The sequence below is a fragment of the Zootoca vivipara genome, chromosome 17 (genome assembly GCF_963506605.1).
Source record: "Zootoca vivipara chromosome 17, rZooViv1.1, whole genome shotgun sequence".
NCBI lineage: Eukaryota > Metazoa > Chordata > Lepidosauria > Squamata > Lacertidae > Zootoca > Zootoca vivipara.
In genome coordinates, this window is record NC_083292.1 from 38436805 (window position 1) to 38459232 (window position 22428).

At 48.0% G+C, this 22428-nt stretch overlaps 1 protein-coding gene across 3 annotated transcripts; it reads right to left on the bottom strand.

Moving 5' to 3' along the window:
• Window positions 1-105: 105 nt before the first annotated feature.
• On the bottom strand, window positions 106-10867 carry TNFAIP8L2 (TNF alpha induced protein 8 like 2). 3 transcript variants are annotated; one of them, XM_035099292.2, is made up of 2 exons: window positions 10548-10867; window positions 106-3641 (listed from the first exon to the last, which is right to left on the bottom strand). In XM_035099292.2, the coding sequence occupies exon 2, from the start codon at window positions 3630-3632 to the stop codon at window positions 3072-3074; it is 561 nt and encodes a 186-aa protein (XP_034955183.1). In that variant the 5' UTR covers window positions 3633-3641; window positions 10548-10867; the 3' UTR covers window positions 106-3071. The 3 variants fall into 3 exon arrangements, with proteins under 3 accessions (XP_034955183.1, XP_034955186.1, XP_060125472.1); XM_035099295.2 differs by lacking the exon at window positions 10548-10867 and adding an exon at window positions 5832-7946; XM_060269489.1 differs by lacking the exon at window positions 10548-10867 and adding an exon at window positions 4160-4320.
• Window positions 10868-22428: the final 11561 nt, after the last annotated feature.

Sequence of the window (22428 nt, forward strand, 5' to 3'; positions counted from 1 at the left end):
CTATGTCTTATTTTCGGGGTATGTCTTATATTCCTTGAATGCTTAAAAATCCTGCTATGGCTTATTTTATGGGTATGTCTTAAAATATGAGAAACAGGGTATAGGGGCGGGGGATGAACTAATTCCTATGTCCCACAAATAACCCAGAGATGCATTTTAATGTAAAAACACGCTGATCCCCATACCGTCCGCAGGCCGGATTGAGAAGGCGATTGGGCCGCATTCAGCCCAAGGGCCTTAGGTTGCCTACCCCTGAATTAGAATATCGTCGAAAAGCGCATTTATTTCAGTAATGCAACTTATTATTTTTTATTTTTTACAAATGCTTTCTTTTCAAAATTCCACAGTAATAAAGCAAATAGTCACAATCATACAAAAATAAACATCGCTATTACATTTAATTAATTACATTCCATTTATAATTGACCCGCCTAACGACAAATAATTACAATTACAAGAAATAAACGCTTGACATATCTTGCTTTGCATGTCATGCATCTATCTCATATATTGGTTTGACCTTTTAAGTTGCGTTACTGAAATAAATGCACTTTTCGACAATATTCTAATTTTCCGAGTATCACCTGTATGCTTCTGAATACCAGTTTCTGATTATCACAATTGGGGAGAGTGTTGCTGTTGTGCTCAGGTCCTGCTTGCTCACTTTCCTTTGGCCACTGTGAGAACAGGGTGCTTGAACAGCTACAGGGCTGTTTGGGTGTTCTTATGGAACCTCCAGGTTCAGATGCAGTCTATCTAGATTCCTTGGTTGGCAGGGGTAGTTGATTACCTAGTCCCTCCCAAGGTGAGCTAAGCCTGGCAGGACAGCTTACTCTATGGTTTTAACCCCTTCATGCCGGTTTCTGATGGTCTTCTCATGATTTAGAGCAGGCATCCCCAAACTTTGGCCCGCCATATGTTTTTGGACTACAATTCCCATCATCCCTGACCACTGGTCCTGTTAGCTAGGGATGATGGGAGTTGTAGTCCCCAAACACCTGGAGGGCCGAGTTTGGGGATACCTGATTTAGAGCATCTCTGCCCAAAGGAAACAAGTCAGTCGGTGGAGCCAGGATGATGGGCTTCACAGTCCTTGCTGGCCTTCAAGCTGAGGCTACTCTCACCTGCCACATATTAAAAAAAATAGTTGGCACAAGCACCATTGGATAGGGAGTGGGCTGGGAAGGGAGGAGAAATTTGCTCTGGTTCATATTGCAACAGAAACACCATCCAGTTTGGACTTCTTGAAGTGGCTATTATTCCAAATTCACACTTTTCTTGATGGGGCTTCTCCAAGGTGGAGGGGTGGGGAATCTGGAGAAAAAAATGAGAATGTTGCTGTTGTCGTTTATTACCAGTCCTTCACCCTAAGGTGCCAGGGAAGATTACAATGTTTAAATGCAATATTAACAGTTTAAAAGAACTTACAATCGCAGAAATAGTGTGGGTCCTAAAAAAGAAAAACCCAGACCTCTCCGGTCTCAAATAATGTGAAAGGTGGGGAAAGTGATGTACAGAAATGCCTTATATTGCGGGAACGGCTTGCAAAAAATGTGTGTGTGAGAATCATGTGCGAGGGTGTAAACATTAGGATAAATGCATGCCAAAAACGCTAGGGAATTTCCATGAGGACTTTTATTTTCTTTCTTTTTTTAAAAAATGCAAGCGGCTGCTTAAATCTGAGGAGCTGAAGGACAAATGAGAAAGCTATTGAAACCAAAACAGGCAATTTCTCAATCTCCCTATCCTCGACGGCAGGACTGGGCCAGGTGGGTCTGCCGGGGGCTCATGCTTTTGGCTGCCCCTCTTCTCCTGCCTGTCTTAAGGAAATGGGAACATTGTGCATTTGAAAAGAAACCTTTATTTGTTTTGTTTTCAAGAAGTCGAAATCCCTGAGGTCTTGAGCAAAACGCTTCCCAGATGGACAAGGGAAGAAAGAGAGAGAAACCCGTTTTTTTGCTGCAAGCTGGTCCTCTTCTGGGGCAGCTGTCCAGAGTGCTGATCTTGCAGCAAGAGATGGACTGTTGCCTGCAACTCACCAAGGCGGCAGTGCATTTAAAGCGCTGTGCCTGCCACTTTAAACAGCCGTGGCTCTCTCCCCCTGGAATTCCTGGGAACTGTAGTTTGCTAAGGGTGCTAAGTGTTGTTAGGAGACCTCCTAGAGCTACGATTCCCAGAGCGGTTTAGCAAACAATCCCTTTTCCTACCGTAGGGAACCTCTTTCCCATCACCTGGCGCTTGAGCTCTATGGCTCCCACCAACCTCGCCGGATACCACCATGGTCAACAGCCAGAGGAGGTGATACAGGCGTCAAAAGGACCTGTGACTTCAGAGGAGAAGCAAAAAAAAAAAGTAGTGGCAAGGTCTCTCCCCCTCCCCCCGCACCAAACATAACAAAGTAAACACCTGCAAACAACATTTAAAGAATATAAAACACAACATTTCTTCTCATTGATGATGGACCAGGAAGGTTTGGGATGGAGCTGTAATAAGTCCAGTGGTTTTGCAGTTTCCCGCCCATCACTCTCCCCTCCAGATGTTTTTGAAACTCAGTTTTCATTCCCAAGTTTCTAGTCCTTACCGCCTGCAAAGATGAGCTGCTGAGTACGCAGGCTTCCGAAGACATAGAAAGGAAGGCTGGGAGGGGCTTCCAGGGGCTGAGTTTCTCATAGGGCCACCCAGCAAACAAGTTTTGTGGGTGCTCCCGGCCTGCCAAAGAGATCACAAGAAGCACCCCTCGTCTTGTTTTCTCACCGCAGGGTGAACCCATTTGTTCTTCTCCAGTTGGCCTGATCCAACAGGGCTCGTCTCATGCGCTGATGGAGCCTCCAGGCCCTATCTGGATCCCTAGTTTCTTACAGGCATTTGACCACCATGAGAATGGATGAGTCCCCTCTCACTAGATCCAGCAGGCCTCTCTTCTTATGGAGCCCCCAGGTCCAGAGGCAGTCTATCTGAATCCCTAGATCCTTGAAGGATTTGGCCGGTGTAAAAATTCGTGTCTCCCCCTCCCCACCCCGCACGTGTGTTCCTTTCCACCTTTTTCCTCCTCTCCTCCTCCTCAGTGGGTTTCACAACTTCCCCTCGTCGATGAGACGGTTCATCCCCTCGCAGATTTTCTTCAGCCGCGGCTGGTAGGGCTCCCCGGGGCTGTAGAGCTTGGCCAGGAGCTCCGTGTCGGCAAAGTGGTCAAAGACGTGCCGGATGCGCCCGTGAGACTTGGGCGTCAGGTGCTTCTCGACCAGCCGGAGCAGCAGGTCCCGGCAATCCCTCAGCAGCTCGGCCAGGACGGCCTTCTCGAAGGTGAACTCCACCTCGTGGAAGCTGATGGCCGTCATAGCTCCTTGGTGCAGCTTCCTCTTGAATTCCTCCGCCAGGCCCAGCTCCTCGGGGCTGAAGCGGTTGTTGCGGTACAGGACGGAGATCTTGACCGCCACCTTGATGAGGTTCTTGATGACCTTTTGGGACTCGGTCCGGTTCTGCGTGTACTCCTTGGAGATCCGGTAGAGCTCGTCCAGGATCTCGCTGCTGGTGTCGTCAATGAACATATTGGCCATGGACTTGCTGGCCATCCGGCTGAGGATCTTCTTCTCGGCCTGCATGGCCAAGTTGCGGGAGCTGAACGCCTCCATCGTGGCTGCCTGGAAAAGGCAACAGAGAGGTTTTATAAGGCTGTCTGGACTCGTCCCCAGGATAACCCTCCTCTCCCCAGGCCACTGTTAAGGATAATGATTTCATTTCATGAAATAGGAATATTTACTTATGTGAAATTACTGTGTACAGTACTTTTAACATGTGATTCGCTGACTGTGAGTCACATGAGAGTGGCATTCCATTTCTGTTGTGACTGTTATTTCACTAACTGTCATTTTTTAACTGCTTTCTGTTTGTGTGTGAGAGGGAGAATGGCTGCTGAGAGAGACTTCTCAGGATAGTGTTGTGTCCGTGTGATCTGTCTGAACATTTTCCGTGTCGCACCAGAATTTGGAGGTGAGGAATATAGGAGTTATCTGTGGGATAACCAGCTCGATATAACCAACATGCTTAGGTCTTAATTAATGCATGAAGGGGTTAAAACCATAGAGTAAGCTGTCCTGCCAGGCTTAGCTTCCCTTGGGAGGGACTTAGGTAATCAAGACTTTGTTCCCCTCCAATTTACCTGAGAAGCTCAGTGAGCTGGTTTCTCCAAGCTCAGACCGCATGGCTCTTACAAGCCATTCTTGTGTTCCAATACTAATAATTTAAGAACTTTCACCACTGTGATGAAGCCACGTTTTACTGCATTGTTTTCTGAATGCTGTGTGGAAAAAGCACATGAATATGACCTTTAGAGAGTTTGTAAGTAAACCAAACATGTTGTCTTTTTCTATGCTAGGGGAAGCATAGGGGACTATTCTGGAGCTCATTCACAAGAGCAGATTTTAAAAGCCTAATGACCTATGTTTCCATACTTATTTTGTGATTTTAAATCTCTGGACGGGTTCTCTTACCAAAGAGTACTTGGCCCAAACCTGCATCTTGGCTTCCATGGAATTCTGCTTTTATATAACTATTTTATTTTCCTTGCCACCAACAAAATCAAGGGTGGGGCATTCAGCCCCTGAAGTAATTTCATGGGGGTTGGGATAACACTGGGGGAGAGGAGCAAAGAAGGAAAAGTGGATGGTGGGTGACAGAAAAAGAGAGAGAGAGAGAGACAGACAGACAGACAGACAGATAAGTCTATAACACTGCCTACCAGTGGCTCTGGCCTTGTCCATTGTCAGCATGCAGCCTCAGACAGATATTCATTTTTGCTGTAGCAGCAAAAAAAAATCTAATGCAATTCTAGGCTGCATCGACAGAAGTCTAGTGTCCAGATCAAGGGGAGTGATAATACTGCTGTATTCTGCCTTGGTCAGACCCCACGTGGAATTATGTGTCCAGTTCTGGGCACCACAGTTTGAGAAGGATATTGACGAGCTGGAAAGTGTGCAGAGGAGGGCAACCAAGATGATAAAGGGTCTGGGAACCAAGCCTGATGAGGAACGGTTGAGGAAGCTGGGTAGACATGATAGCCACCTTCAAATATCAGAAGGGCTGTCACATGGGAGATGGAGCAAGCTTGTTTTCTGCTGCTCTGGAAGGTAGGGGACCCAAACCAATGGCTTCAAGGTACAAGAAATGAGATTCCAATAAAGCACCAGGAAGAACTTTCTGAGAGTAAGAGCTGTTGGACAGTGGAATGGGCTCCCCTGGAAGGTGGTGGACTCTCCTTCCTTGGAGGTTTTTAAGCAGAGGTTGGATGACCACCTGTCACGGATGCTTTAGCTGAGTTTCCTGCATTGCAGGGGGTTGGTCTAGATGACTCTTGAGTTCCCTTCCCACCCTACAATTCTATGATTCTATTAATGTGGCCCTTGACAGAGGTTTCTGCGAGAGGGGTGGGTGTGGAGAGAAAATATTCTCATCCATCTATGGGACACTCAAAGCAGCCAACATCTGCGGAACTGACCGCAGGAAGGTATCTTTGCATGCTCAGATAAAGGAACAGGTGGTTGATGTTGGGCATTAATGACAGACCCAAAATGCCGGCTGAGTTTGGAAGAAGCTAAATCTGAGAGTCTCAGAGCGATGTGGCAAACCGAGACAGTTCTGCATTTCTGCACATAACGTGCCTGTGGTTTTTGCTCGCTGTGAGGAAGCGGGCCTCAGATAAATCCTGCTTTAAGATGCCGCTGCCTTGGCCGAAAGACAGACGAACGCGGCTACCCCTCTGGGAACTGTACCTACCTTAACTCTTTTTTTTTATTTAATTGCAATGATTTAATCTCTGTTTGGTCTCTCCGTACCTCTTCAATAGGGTGAGATGTTCGGGGGTGCCCAGCGAAGAACGTGGGGTTGTGGCAGTCTTCGCGCGCTGCCACCGCAATGGCGCACGTCTCTCCTCCTGCTCCTCTGAAGCAGTGCACCGCCAAATCTCCAAATGTGGGTTGCAGCGCAAAGCTGATATTTCCCCCTGTCCCCTCTTCTTTTTAATACCAGCGTCCGAGGGGGATCTGCCAGACACCGTTGCAGCCCTGCCTTCTCACGATGCCTCGGAATATATTTTTAAAAGTCAGCGTTTCCTTCCCTTCTCCTCTCCTCGCCACCCCCACAGATGCACAGGGGTTTCCTGTTTTTATCCTTCTGTCACAAGTCAACAAGCTCAGCTCCTTCCTGAAGTCTGTTTCAGAGTTTCAAGGTGGCGGCTGCAGAGCACACAATGGAGCCCTCCTGACCTTTCGCTCTGACCCTCTGCCCAATTTCTTTCTTTTTTGGGGATGAATGTCTTGAGTGAGAGAATCACCATCCCCGGGAAAAGGCAGAGTCGAGATCCTTGTTTGCTAGAAAAGCTTTTGGGTGGTGGTTGGGACTGAGGCATGATGAGGGCTGCCGCTCTTTAGTGATGGGAAAATATGGTCCCTTACGATCTGCTCACGCCACACTTTGCAATACCTGTTGGATGCTTGAAGGGGAGGGCTGTGCTGCTCATTGGTTAGAGCACCTGCTTGGAATGCAGAGGTTCAATCCCCAGTGACGTCTCTAAACTGGTCAGTGGTTGGACTTTGTAGAATCATTGGAAGGGACCCCAAGGGTCATCTAGTCCAACCCCCTGCAACACAAGAATCTCAGCTAAAGCATCCACGACAGATGGCCATCCAACCTCGACTTAAGGCAGCTTCTGACTGCTATTTGAATCGGCCCCTTAATCAGGACAGTAAAGACTGGAACCGTATTTTATTTTTGAAGGAAAGCTGCAGAACTCAATGGTTAAAGCGCAGTGGTACCTCTACTTACGTTCACCTCCGGTTATGTATCCTTCGGGATACATACGCTGTAAACCCGGAAGTATTATTCTGGGTTTCGCCATGCGCGCATTCACAGAAGTGGCCCCTCCGGTTGCGGAAACCTCGGGATCAGACTGGAGCTCCGGAACAGATCCTGTCCGCAACCAGAGGTACCACTGTACCCGCTTGTCTGACTTGGCACAAGGCAGCTTCCTAAGTCAGCCCTTGACAAGGACTTAGCATTATTTCAAAGCAAGTACAGTCGTACCTTGGATCCCAAACGCCTTGGTACTCGGACGTTTTGGCTCCCGAACACCGCAAACCTGGAAGTGATTGTTCTGATTTGCAAACGTTCTTTGGAACCTGAACGTCAGGCACTACTTCCGTGGCTTCCAATTGGCTTCAGGAGCTTCTTGCAGCCAATTGGAAGCTGTGCCTTGGTTTCCGAATGTTTTGGAAGTCGAACGAACGGATTCCGTTCGACTTCCAAGGTACGACTGTTGTAGAGTACTGTACATGAATCACATGCAGAAGCTCCTGGGTTCAATCCCTGGGATTGAGGTTGAATCCTGACAAGACAGAAGTACTGTTTGTGGGAGACAGGAGGCGGGCAGGTGTGGGGGACTCCCTGGTCCTGAATGGGGTAACTGTGCCCCTGAAGGACCAGGTGCGCAGCCTGGGAGTCATTTTGGACTCACAGCTGTCCATGGAGGCGCAGGTTAATTCTGTATCCAGGACAGCTGTTTATCAGCTCTATCTGGTATGCAGGCTGAGACCCTACCTGCCCGCAGACTGTCTCGCCAGAGTGGTGCATGCTCTAGTTATCTCTCGCTTGGGCTACTGCAATGCGCTCTATGTGCGGCTACCTTTGAAGGTGACCCGGAAACTACAATTAATCCAGAATGCGGCAGCTAGACTGGTGACTGGGAGCAGCTGCCGAGACCACATAACACCGGTCTTGAAAGACCTGCATTGGCTCCCAGTACGTTTCCGAGCACAATTCAAAGTATTGGTGCTGACCTTTAAAGCCCTAAACGGCCTCGGTCCAGTATACCTGAAGGAGCATCTCCACCTCCATCGCTCTGCCCGGACACCGAGGTCCATTGCAAAGGGCCTTCTGGCGATTCCCTCGCTACGAGAAGGCAAGTTAAAGGGAACCAGGCAGAGGGCCTTCTCGGTAGTGGCACCCGCCCTGTGGAATGCCCTCCCACCAGATGTCAAAAAGAAAAACAACTACCAGACTTTTAGAGGACATCTGAAGGCAGCCCTGTTTAGGGAAGCCTTTTAATCTTTAAGAAATTAGTGTATTTTAATATTTCTGTTGGAAGCCACCCAGAGTGGCTGGGGAAACCCAGCCAGATGGGCGGGGTATAAATAATAATAATAATAATAATAATAATAATAATAATAATAATAAATTATGATTACCAGGCAGGGCTGGGAATTGCCTCTTGTCCGAAAACCTGGACAGCTGTGTTTCCTGCTTGGCAGGGGGTTGGACTGGATGGCCCTCGTGGTCTCTTCCAACTCTATGATTCTATGCTGCCAGTCAGTGCAGACCACAGATGAACCATTGAGATGAACCAATGGTCTGACACAGCAGAAGGCAGCTTCTTTCCCCCCTGTTTAAACCAACCCTTCATTCAGAACCATGAGGAGGATTTTAAAGGGAAGGATAATAGCTCTGCTTTGCAGGCAGACGGTCCCAGGCTCAATCCCCAAAGCCATATCCAGGTAAGAGACTCCCTGTCTAAAACCCTGGAGAGCACCTGCCACCTGAGTGTGGGGAACACTCAGCTGGATGAACCCCACCGGCCTGACTCTGAGAAAGGCATCGCTCTCTCTTCTTCCTGTGTTCCAGACCCTCATGTGGTTTGTAAAGAAAAAAAGAGAGTAACAAATAAGATTCTTGCAGCTACATCCTTGCCTCTTGCATATCCTGCCCTCTTTTAACGATTCCTCTGTTCCAGGAGGGAGGATGCTAATTAGCTGGCTGACGAGCCGCAGTTTAGCCTTGCCACTTAATGGCTTCCTGGCTCTGTGTAATAATAAATGAGTGTGTCTTAATTGCAGGGGACTGAAATAGACGTCCTTGACGGTGTGTGGACCCAGGCGCAAGCCCTCAGAAGGCATATCTGGGAAGAGAGTCATTTCCTCTAGGTGTGCCGCCTCCCCCTGCTGTATCCTGGAAGGGTCTGGGTAGCTGAGCAGCAGGCAGAAATTCAACAGGTGCAGCCCTCGTACGTTCCTCTTGTTCTGTGAGGGCTGGGTCACTCAGCCAGAGTCACAGCAAGGTGACATAAAATGAGGGTCCCCAATTCCCGGCTGTCTCCTCAACGCCGTACTCAGGTTCGTGGTAACAGAAGCAGAAACAGGCAGCTTGCGAGGCGAGACTATTTTTCCGCACTTCCGCCATCTCAGCGAAAAGAAGAAAAGCGGAACTTGAAAGGCATTGATGAGGAAATGCGAGCGAAGCTTTTGAAATTGGGAACAGTATGGGGAGGGAAGGGGGTGGGGAGACACTTTCCTGTCTCGCAAGCGTGGAATTTAGGGTTTTTTGCCGAGTGAATTTGATTGGCGGGAGGCCCTAAAAGGCGACTTGTGGTTGACCCGTGGAACTTTCTTCCACATGACGGGGTGACGGCTGTTAGGTTAGCCTGCCTTTCAAAGAAAGGGTTGCACAGATTCTTGGAGAAGCTGCATCTGTCTACAGGAACTTCCATGTACAGGGATAGGCTACCTTTTTTGAACATTTGATAGCGGGGACAAAGAGTGGCAGGGAGCTTTCTTCACAGTGTTGGGAACCTGGATGCAAAGCAAGATGGAACTATTTGGGTCTGATATGGCAAAGCTGTTCTTACAGGGCTGTGGCAAGCTGTCCTCACGTTGGAAAACTCTGGCCTACTCCCTTTGCCAAAGGTCCCGGAAACGGGGAAAAGGCCATAGCTGTCAAGTTTTCCCTTTTCTCGTGAGGAAGCCTATTCAGCATAAGGGAATTTCCATTTAAAAAAGGGGAGAACTTGACAGCTATGGAAAAGGCTAATTTGTGCCTCACCCATGCATCTTTGTGCAGCTGCATTTTAAAGACTTGAGGACTAGCACCTTGTTGTACACTCTCCAAAGAAAGCAAGGCACTCAACCATGCACCCAGCCAAATGTCCACAGCCCTGGAAGGTGCCCTCTGGCAATTGCTTTCTACATTCTGCCCACATGTGGTCTCATCTTAAAGGATGATAACCATTCAGACTAGTTTCAGCATTCCAGGGGGTTGGACTAGTGGACCCTTGGGGTCCCTTGCAACTCTATGATTCTGCCGGGCTTTTCATGGGCCTTTGGTGCATTAATTCCCATGTGCCCAGCCTCAAATGTCTGAGGTCTGTTTACACAGCGTGGGGTGGCGTCACACTCTGCCCATGCCCAGGGGCGCTGCTGTTCTCTCCGAAGACTTTGCATGCCCTAAGCAAAGCCCTGACTTAGAAGCTTAGCTTCTGGGGTAGAAGTTTTCCCTGATCTTAACCTGCGGACACACTTCTCGTTTTTTCGTTCTCTCGCCGCCCTGGTGACTCAACCCCGCTGACTTGTTGCGACTCGTCCGGGAGGAGCACGAACGCTCAGTGTTTGTTAAAAACAGAAAAGAGACCGACGGGCATCTCCTTGCTGAAACAGACCAGCCTTCTCTGCCCCTTGCTCTGAAGCACCTCTGTGTTAAGCCCTCCCGGCAAAGTGTGCCTCACTCACCGTGGGACCACGATGCTCTACAGGTCATGCGAGCGACCCCCCGCCAGGCTTCGAGGAGAGAAAGGAGAAGCAGTCCGGACCCAGCAGGCAGGAGCAAGACTGTTGGGTGGCCTCGGGGAGACTTCCTCGAGCGACAGGCCCGCCCTGCATCAGCTGACGAATCTCGACTTCATTCTTCGCAGGCGGAAAGCACAGCCGCCTGTTGAAAGGTGCCCAGGAAGCAGAGCCACTGGCCAGCCGCCTCGACCGTCTGCATATTTTGTGACCTGTGCCTCCGCTCTGTTAGCATCTGTACCCTGGAGGCTCCCCCCCCACTCCTGCTGGGAGGTTCAGCTCTAGACTTGACCAGACAAGGCCTAACCTGCATACCTGAGTGTTTGTGTGTGTCTTTCTACATTGCTGGCGCCCATGGGGACGCCGGTACAATGCCAGTAGTCTTATTAGGCAGAGCATTTGGTTCAGGGCCGGCTCTAGGTAGAGTCCCGGTGGCGCGGGGCGCTAGGGCGCCAGGCCGGTAGGTAAAGCCATACTGCACCCTGCGAGGGCGGGGGCGCCGGAGCGATCTCTGGCCCTCAGCGCCAGGGCACATGACCTGCTCGAGACTGCCCTGATTTGGTTCATTTATTTACTGTATTTCCCCCATGTATAATACAGTGGGCGCTTGGGTTGCGAACGTGATCCGTGCGGGGGGCACGTTTGCAACCCGCAGTGTTTGCAACCCGCATCTGCGCACATGCAGGTCACAATTTGACGCTTCTGCGCATGCGCAAAGCGCAATTTGGCGCCTATGCGCACATGCCGAAACCCAGAAGTAACCTGTTCCGGTACTTCCGGGTTCGGCGCGGAGCGCAACTCTAGAATACGCAACCTGAAGCGGCTGTAACCCGAGGTATGACTGTACTATATCCCCCCCCAATTTTTTAAAGTTTAAAATTGGGGCTTCGCCTTATACAAGGAATGCTGCAATTAAATATATAAATTAAATTTATTTCTTAATTTGGGGCTCAAAAAATAGGGGTCGTCTTATATATGGGGGCATCTTATACACGGAAAAATATGGTATTTCATCATGTAGCGGAAAGAAGGAGACAGTAAAATTGTGGGTCGGCAACAGCTAAAAAACACTCGAAAGCATTTGCACCGATAAACCAAAAGCAGGCGAAACACACACATCAACAGGGTTGCGTTGTCTGAACAAAAAAGGCTTTTAGCAGATGCTGAAAAATGTACAGCGAAGGGGCCTGCCAGATGTGTCAATGGGCAGGGAGTTCCAAAGTGCTTTTATATGGCGCCCCGCCATATATTTCCCTATTTTACGGGTTCTCGTAAGGAAAAGGGAAGAGGGGGAAAGGGAGGTGGATCTCTGCCCTCAGGGAGTTGACAATGTAAGCTGGACATTGGAATGTGACAGAGGGGAGGGGACAGGAAGAGGTGAGGGCTGAACATGGGCCAAGGGACAAGTCTCTGCCCGCACGGCACTTACACAATCTCAGTTCGACTGTAAGAAAGGGGTGGGTGAGAGACAGGTGAGCACTTCAAGGGCTGAGCATTAATGAATAATCTCTCTCTCTCTCTCTCTCGAGTTTGGGGAGTGTGACAAAAAAAGGGGTTCAGCCAAAGACCTCATGGGAAAGGAGGGTTTGGAGGAGAAATTGTCTGGCCTGGGACTCTTACTCCCCCCCCCCCAGCTCTCCTAAATCCACCTCTGCCTCCAGCCTCCTAGGAAGGGGGTCAGTCCACCACTGGGGTATGATTTTGGGAGCCTTGTTTGAAGAAGGACATTGACCATCCTTAGCGTATCCAGGGCTACATTTCCCAGAGTTCCCTGGGAAGAGAGATTGGTTGTTGGAGCACTCTGGGAATTGTAGTTCTGTGAGGGGAATGTGTGTGTGGGGCAGGGTCTACTAACAACTCTCAGCTGCGCTCTTAACAAACTACAATTTCCAGGATTCTTTGGGAATGACTGTTACTGTGGTGTGTACTGTGCAAACGGGGACCTCAGTTTGGAGTTAAGGCTAAAACTATTCCCGCTTTCCAAAACAATGCAGAAATGCAACCAGCCTTTGAAATTTGCATTTTGAATTTTGCAACGCAGTTTCCCCCAGCTAAGTAATGAGTTTTGCACTTTGAATTTTGCAACGCAGTTCTCCAGCAAGGTCTCCAGGGGTAAAGGGTGAACTTATATCCTTAAGTATGAGTGAACCTCACATACAAAAATGCATTACGTTAGGGAAAATTGCTTTGGGTTCGGCCAAATCCCACATCCCAATGCGATTTGGGTCAGTTGCAACAATTTCTCTGCTTCTTCATTGATTCATCGCCTCCTAAACCACCAACTCAGGGCAGTTTGCATATAACATAATTAAAAACAGCTAAAACCAAACAAAAAACAGGAAAAGCATTTAAAGCACAACCGAAACCTTAACAAATGTGTCCCACCTTGTCTGGCTGGCGTGGGGTTTGATTCAGTAGCTGTTTTGCTTCACAGAAGCAGCAGCCACAGTGTGATTTATTTATTTAACGTTTTACTGATTCTCTTCGAAGCCGTCTTGTCCTCCCCTCCCGGAAATCGAAAGTTTCCATGATGGACGCGTGAAAGGAGGGTGGCTGATTATTTTTCTGAGCCCCGAGAAAGGCAGAGAAATCTTTTAAAGGGGATGGAAACGGTTTCTCCCACGCTGTGCTGAAGAGGAGACCTGTTGAGAGGGGTCGGATGCTCGCCCCCAAATCACAGGGGCATTTAAACCCCCTTTCTTCTTCCGGCTGCTATTTGGTGATTGGGCAGATAGCTTTGGGGCTTCTAAATAAAACTCCTTCTAATGCTTGACGCGGGTGGTGGTGACGGTGACTGCAGAGAGGAAGCACACAGCAAAACCGCAAGAAGCCGAGAGGAAGCCACGAGGCAGGGTGAGGGGCAAATAAGGGGAAGTTTTGCTTCCATCGGAACTGCCGAAAATGCAAAATATAGAAGGGGGGAGGGCCTCCCAGCAGAGGAGAGACAGCCACTGGCAGCCATGCGAAAGCAAAGACAGACCCTGGATGTCAGAAGCGCAATGCGGAGCTCACCGCAAGCAACAAATGCACAAAACCGTTGAGCCAGATGCGGAAGTCATTTGACCCCCAAGAAAAGCTCCCATCAGTCCCATTGGCCAGTGGTCAGGGGTAATGATACGGACTAGGAGTTCAGCAGCAGATGGAAGGCCGCAGGCTCCTCCAGGTCAGTGTTAAAGGCTCTACAGAGCCCAAAGTGGGGCCCACTTGCAAAAGAGGTTCCCCGTCGCACCCCTGGATGAACAATCCCTGCCCTTTCCTCGTTTCTGTTCAGATTCTGCTGCGCACATTTGCATGGCTGGGTCTGCGCATTGCTGCAGAATGGTGCGCCCTCAGGGGAGGGTGCCTGTCGCACCCCTGGCTGGCTGGCCCTTCTTGGCTTTCCATCCCGTGTAGAAAGAGGGAATGGAAATGTGTCTCCTCCTCAGTGTGCCTATCTATATATTGTCATAGATCTAGGTCAGGCATCCCCAAATTGTGGCCCTCCAGATGTTTTGGCCTACAACTCCCATGATCCCTAGCTAACAGGACCAGTAGTCGGGGAAGATGGGAATTGTAGTCCAAAACATCTGGAGGGCCGAAGCTCGGGGGTGCCTGATCTAGGGTATCGGTGTCTGTTAGTGAATGGCAGAAATTAATAAATGGCGGCATTTAGATAATATTTGGGACAGGAAGCTGCAGAACTGTGCCAGACAGGAAATTCCCGGGTTAGTTTATGCAAATCAGATTGGCCAGGCTAGCTAACTGCAGAGCCATTGAGAAATAATGGGGAGTTAGGTGCTGGGCTGTTGGCAATGGGAAAAGCCGCCGCCACCCCACCCCCCCGTCTGAAGGCAGCCCTGTTTAGGGAAGTTTTTAATGACTGGTGTTTTAATGTATTTTTAATCTTTTGTTGGAAGCCGCCCAGAGTGCCTGGGGAAACCCAGCCAGATGGGCAGGGTGTAAATCATAAATTGTTATCATTATATTACTGTATATTGCTCCCAGGATGTCACAGGAAAATGTGTCCCTTTCAAAATCTAAAGGTGTTGCTGTTTTTGGACCCAAGCTTCCTGAAGCTGTGAGAGAGACACTCTTGGGGTATAACGTTCTGCAACGCCTCCACCGAAGACTCCAGGTGCAAAGATGTGTACAATAAGCCATATATTTTTTAAAAGACCCAAGTCTCTGCTCTGCCTTAATTTTCCCAATGGAAACAAAACCCTGGCTGTGTGCCTGGACCCCTCTGGGCTCTTGCTACTGCTCAGCAGAGAATGGGGCTGCTGCGTAACCTTCACAACAATATATATGACTCTCATCTTTTCTGCATCTAACGCCCTTGTCCCTCCGCCCTGGTCTGCGATGGATGGCTTTTAAGAAGGATCGGACAAATTCATGACAGAAGAGGCTGTCACATACCCCTCTGCTGTCCTGGTCAAACCTCCGCTTTTTCTTTTAAATATATATACTTTTAATTAATTTTCTGTTTTACAATTTAAAATACTCATTTTTACATCCGTAAGATATCAATGACTTCCCTTCTTTTCTTCCCATGGTTCATTTTGCATGTCATAAATCCTTGCCTATTTTTCAAAAACTATACCATTCAGTATTCCTTTATTACATCCATCAATAATTACTTACTCTGTTGAATTTTTCTCAATGCTGCCAGCATTTTCAGCTGTACCCAGTTATTTCCCACATATTCAGTAAATTCAGGTAGGTAGCTGTGCTGGTCTGACACAGTCAAAATAAATTGTCCAGTAGCACCTTATAGACCAACTAAGTTTTAATAACAATAACAATAACAATAACAATAACAATAATAATAATTAATAAATAATTATTTATACCCCACCCATCTGGCTGGGTTTCCCCAGCCACTCTGGGCGGCTTCCAACATAAACATCAAAATACAATAATCTATTAAACACTAATAGCTTCCCTAAACGGGGCTGCCTTCAGATGTACTCTAAAAGTCTGGTAGTTGTTTTTCTCTTTGACATCTGGTGGGAGGGCGTTCCACAGGGCAGGTGCCACTACCGAGAAGGCCCTCTGCCTGGTTCCCTGTAACTTGGCTTCTCACAGCGAGGGAACCGCCATAAGGCCCTTGGAGCTGGACCTCTGTGTCCGGGCAGAACGATGGGGGTGGAGACGCTTCTTCACGTTTACTGGACCTTCAGGTATATAAGCTTTTGTGTGCATGCACAGTTCTTCATATTTATATTCAATAAATGTTTTCCAATCTTTTCTAAGCGGATGAAATCTTCTCTTATTCTATATGTTAAGTCTGCAAGCTGCGCATATTCTGTCAGTTTAAGTTGCCATTCTTCTTTGGTTGGGACCTCGCTCGTTTTCCATTTTGGGGCTAACAAAACACGGGCCACAGTTGTTTCATACATAAATGACCTTTTCTGACACCTGGGAATTTCAGTCTGAATAATCCCCAACAGAAGGGACTCTGGATTTTTGGTTTTTTTTGGGGGGGCACTTTAAACATTTCCCCCCTAATTCATCCCGCTTTTTTGTGGTGCAAGAGCACAACGACCATAGGAGCCAACTCCTAGGGGCCAAGGTCCATTTGCCCCCCAAAAAATATTTGAGGGGGTTGCCCTCCCCATGGCCATTGCCATTCAAGTGGTATGCATGCCCTGTGTCTTGTGCCAGATGATGCAGGTTGGGGCTCACCCAGTATTTTATTCAAGTTGGCACCCCTGACAGTGGGCATTTTGGGTGTCACAACCTCACCCTGAACAAAGTGCTTTTTTCAGGGGCGAGATCTTGCACAGCACCCACAAATGTGTGTTTTTGGGGCGCAATGCATCTTTGGGGGCCATGATCTCACGCCACTGGTCCCAGTTTTTCTCACACGTCCCGTTCCCACCCACCCCACCTCTGCGTTCTGGTTGGAGGGTATGCTATCCCTGGAGAAATGCTGCCGGCCAGTGTAGACAATGCAGGGCTAGATGGGCCAGTGCAGTGACTCAGTTTAAGGCAGGTTCCTATGTCCATGTAAGATGGCTGAGGGTGACAGGGACCATCGAGTTTCAGGGCAGGATAAGCGGAAGCAAACAGAGAAGGATACAAAGCAATAGCCTCATTCAACCACCTGGAAGAAAACAAAAACATGACCAAAAGAGTCAGATTGAAACCCGCCCAGCCTGTCCGGCAGCAACAAAAGCGCCTTGAAGGCAATATTGAAACTCTCAAAAGTTTCACTGGAATGCAATTTGCCTTCACGGTCTGCCTGAAATTCCTTTCACAGAGGAACCTGTGGCACCCTGGAGGCTGGCACAGTTTATTATGGTGCAAGTTCTTGAAACCGTTTCATCAGATGTAGGAAGAAGGATCCTGAACTGATGGATATATATATAGAGAGAGATCTACACTGGCTCCCAGTACGTTTCCGAGCACAATTCAAAGTGTTGGTACTGACCTTTAAAGCCCTAAATGGCCTCGGTCCTGTATACCTGAAGGAGCGTCTCCACCTTCATCGTTCTGCCCGGACACTGAGGTCCAGCGCCGAGGGCCTTCTGGCGGTTCCCTCATTGCGAGAAGTGAGGTTACAGGGAACCAGACAGAGGGCCTTCTCGGTAGTGGCACCCATCCTGTGAAACGCCCTCCCACCAGATGTCAAGGCAATAAGCAACTATTTTACTTTTAGAAGACAACTGAAGGCGGCCCTGTTTAGGGAAGTTTTTAATGTTTAATGCTGTACTGTTTTAATATTCGGTTGGAAGCCGCCCAGAGTGGCTGGGGAAACCCAGCCAGATGGGCGGGGTATAAATAATAAATTATTATTATTATTATATATAATTGGTTTTACACAATTTTATACATTTTAACTATAAAACTTTAACCGTTTCAAACATTAAAGTAAAAGGTTCTTTTGAACCTTCGGGCCTCCTTCCCTCCCTCCCTGGGTTCCATATTTAAGATTAAACCTTCTGCATCTTTTATCATTATCCATCTGTTGTACATATCCATAGTTACCATAGTTAATTCCACATTACAAGTGTCATTATATCCCTGCCAATGATTTTAACTGTTTACAGTGGTCTTTTTAAAAAACCAAGAATTTACTCCAGTCTTTTAAAAATACTTGATCTTCCTGGTTCCAGATCTTAAATGCATGCTGAATTTAATTCAATCCTAGTCAGGGAAAGAGTCCTCCTGGAAAAGTCCTCTTTCTATATGGGTAGAGGACAAAACTAGAATTAGTTGGCTCTGGCTCCCCCTGCTGTTGGCCTTCCTGTCTTCTGCCACACCGGCCCCAGTGAGCCCCAGCCACCCTTTGAAATGCCAGCTGAATTATGTTTCTCCCACTTTCCCTACAAGAATAATGACCATATTGGCCCGAATATAAGCCACACTTTCCCCCCTGAAATTCAAACTGTGGAAAGTTAAAGTGCGGCTTAAATCCGCGATCTTACAAAAATGGGCTTACACGATATCACTGTAGGATTTTCTTCTACATTTACGGGTGTGAGTGCCTGCGGAATTTTAAGTGGCTTATATTCGGGTATTCTCCCCCCCCCCATGAATTTTAAAGGTGTGGCTTATATTTGGGCCAATATGGTAAAGTGGTTTGAACAGAATCCGTTCCGGAAGTCCATTCGACTTCTCCTTCTCCTTGTGCCCTCCATCTTTCCCAACATCAGGGTCTTTTCCAGGGAGTCTTCTCTTCCCATGAGGTGGCCAAAGTATTGGAGCCTCAGCTTCAGGATCTGACCTTCCAGTGAGCACTCAGGGCTGATTTCCTTCAGAATGGATAGGTTTGATCTTCTTGCAGTCCATGGGACTCTCAAGATTCTCCTCCAGCACCATAATTCAAAAGCATCAGTTCTTCGGCGATCAGCCTTCTTTATGGTCCAGCTCTCACTTCCATACATCACTACTGGGAAAACCATAGCTTTAACTATATGGACCTTTGTTGGCAAGGTGATGTCTCTGCTTTTTAAGATGCTGTCTAGGTTTGTCATTGCTTTTCTCCCAAGAAGCAGGCGTCTTTTAATTTCGTGACTGCTGTCACCATCTGCAGTGATCAAGAAGCCCAAGAAAGTAAAAATTGATCCATTGACCCCTTCATGGATCAATGCCTTGTCGTGGCGAAGGGACTTGAATAACTCAGAGAAGCTATGAGCTATGCCGTGCAGGGCCACCCAAGATGGACAGGTCATAGTGGAGAGTTTTGACTAAATGTGATCCACCTGGAGAAGGAACTGGCAAGCCACTCCAGTATCCCTGCCAAGAAAACTCCATGGACAAAGACAACAGAGGCGGGGTATAGTTAGCCAAATGAGGGATGCCATGCCAAACTGCTTGCTTGAACTCTCAAGAGAAACTGTATAAAAGGGCTCACCATGTACGACTTTTCCACCAGTGCCTTGGAAGATCTCCTCTCATCTGCTGCTCGGTTTCTCCTGCTCTTGGTAAGTTGTCTTTAACTCAGCGCTTTTTTGGGGGGGCGCAGGGGTACGCACACCCCTTCTTCTTTCTTCTTTGGCGATCCCTCGTAGCTGAGTAAGATTGTCTTCCATAAACACGGTTTCAACAATGGATCCGTAAGAGACTGTGGAGGCCAATTCTGGATCCACACATCCTTCCACAGTGGGGACATTGGCTTCTGGGCGGGAGTTGATCACGGTGTGGATTTGCCAAGCGTGCCTTCCTCTTAGCACGTTTCTCCCTTGCGTCCTGAGATCGAGTTTCTTCAAAGCCCATGACACCTTTGGTAAAGGCTGTTCTCCAACTGGAGTGCTAGCAGGCCAGTGTTTCCCAGTTGTCAGTGTTTATACTACATTTTTTTACGATTTGCCTTGAGAGCGTCTTTAAACCTCTTTTGTGGACCACCAGCATCACACTTTCCATTTTTAAGTTCGGAATAGAGTAGTTGCTTTGGAAGATGATCATCAGGCATACGCACAAAATGACCAGTCCAACCAAGTTGATGTTGAAGAATCATTGTTTCAACACTGGTGATCTTTGCACACCCCTAAACATTTTGTGAATCTAAGTTTGGCCTCATTGAGGGGCATTATTTCAATATGAGTAGGAAAATGAGATAATAATAATAATAATAATAATAATAATAATAATAATAATAATAATAAATAAATAAATAATTTATTTATACCCCGTCCATCTGGCTGGGCTTCCCTGCCACTCTGGGTGGCTTCCAACAAACATTAAAATACATCAAATATCACAGATTAAAAACTTCCCTAAACAGGCCTTTAGGTCTTTTCTAAATGTCAGGTAGTTGTTTATCTCTCTGACCTCTGATGGGAGGGCGTTCCACAGGGCAGGTGCCACTACCAAGAAGGCCCTCTGCCTGGTTCCCTGTAGCTTTGCTTCTCGCAGCGAGGGAACCACCAGAAGGCCCTCGGCACTGGACCTCAGTGTCCAGGCAGAACGATGGAGGTGGAGACGCTCCTTCAGGTATACCCCTAAACATTTTTTTAAAAAGAAAAAAATCACTGCTTTAGCTGACTCACTTCTTAGTTCAGGGAAGGGAGGAATTGTTTCACTATGTTTGTTTCAGGGGTGCCAATTGTTTCACTATGGAGCAGCGGCTCAGGTGGAATCTGTTTTGAGAAGAGACACTCAAATCACAACATCCAGTGGGTTGTGCCCCTGGCATTTTTTAGGGCTCAACAGAAAATCTACACAAATTTTGACTTTGGGGCATTTAGAAATGTGAAGCAGAGTGTGAAGAGAGTGAAGAATGAGGATCTCTTCCTCCTACGAGATCAGAACTGGGAAGGGGAGATGCCCAGCTCTGGATTTGTTAGGGCTATGATTCAAAGAGCAGGTGTGCAGAATTGGAGAATGCCTGGAACATTTTTTTTCTCCCTCTGGGATGCTCAGATTGTAGCTATGGCCCTGAGTGGTTTTTGCAAAATCTGGCCTAGTGCTCCTGTTCCCTGTCTTTCTGGAGAAAGCTGCTCTGGCCATGGTCACACCTGCTGCCCCTGTAGCATCTTGACTGGATTACTGAGGCTCACTCTAGGCAGGGCTGCCTTGTTCCAGCCACACTCACCCTTTCTTGCATGAGGCAGGTCTGGCAGAGACAGATGCTCACCTGAAACAGTAGCGTCGCAAGGGGGGGGGCGGCAAGAAGGCACCCCACAGGTTGCTTGCCCTGCTGCCCCTGGGTGCGGCGGCGCGAGCAGCTATCGCACCACCGCCGCATGTGGAGGATCCTCCATTCGCGGCTGCAGCCACAAGCAGAGGATCCCACCACCATCTGTACGGCGCTCAGGCGGCGCTGGCGGCAAACCACTACGTACAACGCATGCATGCTGTCACACGCATGCACTGTAAGTAGTGATGCCGCACATGCAGCGTACCGTGTTTCTCCAAAAATAAGACACCGTCTTATACTTATTTTTCCTCAAAAAAAACCACTATGGCTTATTTTCAGGGGGTGTCTTATTTTTCCCCTCCTCCTCCTGCCGCTGCTGCGCCTATCACTATGTCTTATTTTCGGGGTATGGCTTATATTCCTTGAATGCTTAAAAATCCTGCTATGGCTTATTTTATGGGTATGTCTTAAAATATGAGAAACAGGGTATGTAGCAATGCCATGCATGCGTCGTACGTAGTGGCGCAACGCATGCGCAGCTGGTGGTTTGGCCCGCCCCGGGTGTTGGTTAGCCTCCGTTCGCCCCTGTTCTGAAACCCTGGAAAGTGAATCTTTCTTGTTGGTGAACGGAGGTGGGGAGCAAGATGAGCGCCGCAACCCCAGAGTCATCCACGACTGGACCTAACGGTCAGGGGTCCCTTTACCTTTATTCACCCTAATGTCCCAAGCCAGGCTACAGGAATTATATGATGTTAAATCGAACTCTTAATATATGGGAACCCACATACCTATTTCTGAAAGTATCTATGAAAATGTATCATTTCGGATGCTTCAAGTTTCCCCCAAGATGTCCAGTGTCAGGCCCTCTCTGGTGCTGCAAATGCTACCCATGGACGGAACTTTGGGTTTTTCTACTCTTACTATCATCCTTCCAGAAAGACTCGTTTTCTTCCTGGATCCTGGTCTTTGAGGATTCCCCTCTGCTGCTTCAATGGATGATATCACTGTCCTCATGTTCTGAAGAGAATGCAGAGTTTCAATGTCACTCACAATATGGACCCTATTGAGAATACAGTGGAACTTCGGTTGTCGAATGCTTCGGAAACCGAACAATTTGGAACCTGAACGCTGACAACCTGGAAGTGAAGGCTTCCCTTTCCGAACGATTGTCGGAAGCTGAACGGTCTTCCGGGATGGATTAAGTTCCACTGTAGTCCACATTCCCCATCCTAAAGGGAAGCCCCAAGCGGAAAACCAAGATGACAAACCTGGATATGATTTGCTTTCTTGGGGGGCCGGAAGTCAGGAATGATGAGCATCCGGGATCCAAAGCAAAGATGGTCTCAGGTGCTCATCTTTCCTTTTTTTTTTAAAAAAAATAATTTTTATTGGTTTTATACAAACAAGACAAACAAAACATGCAATGTAGACTCTGTCCCTTCATTTTCCCTCCACCCACCAGTCCACTTCTGCCACCAGTAGAACCCGCGGATGTTGAGAATCAAAGCGGTCCCTTGTAAGCTGGGTTTAACCTCCCCCCTCCCTCCCCCCCCTCATCCCCTCCCTGCCACTGAGAGGACAGTGATGGTGGAGCTCTGAGGTTTGGCTTCCCCCCAGCTGTTTCTTAAGCACAACAATCAATTTAACAATACACAACAAAAAGAAAAAGAAAAAAAAGAGAAAAAAGAAAAATACAATAAAATATCCAATTCTTATTTTGTTGACATTATAATTGTGACTTCCTCGACTCTCTTCCTCCTGGTT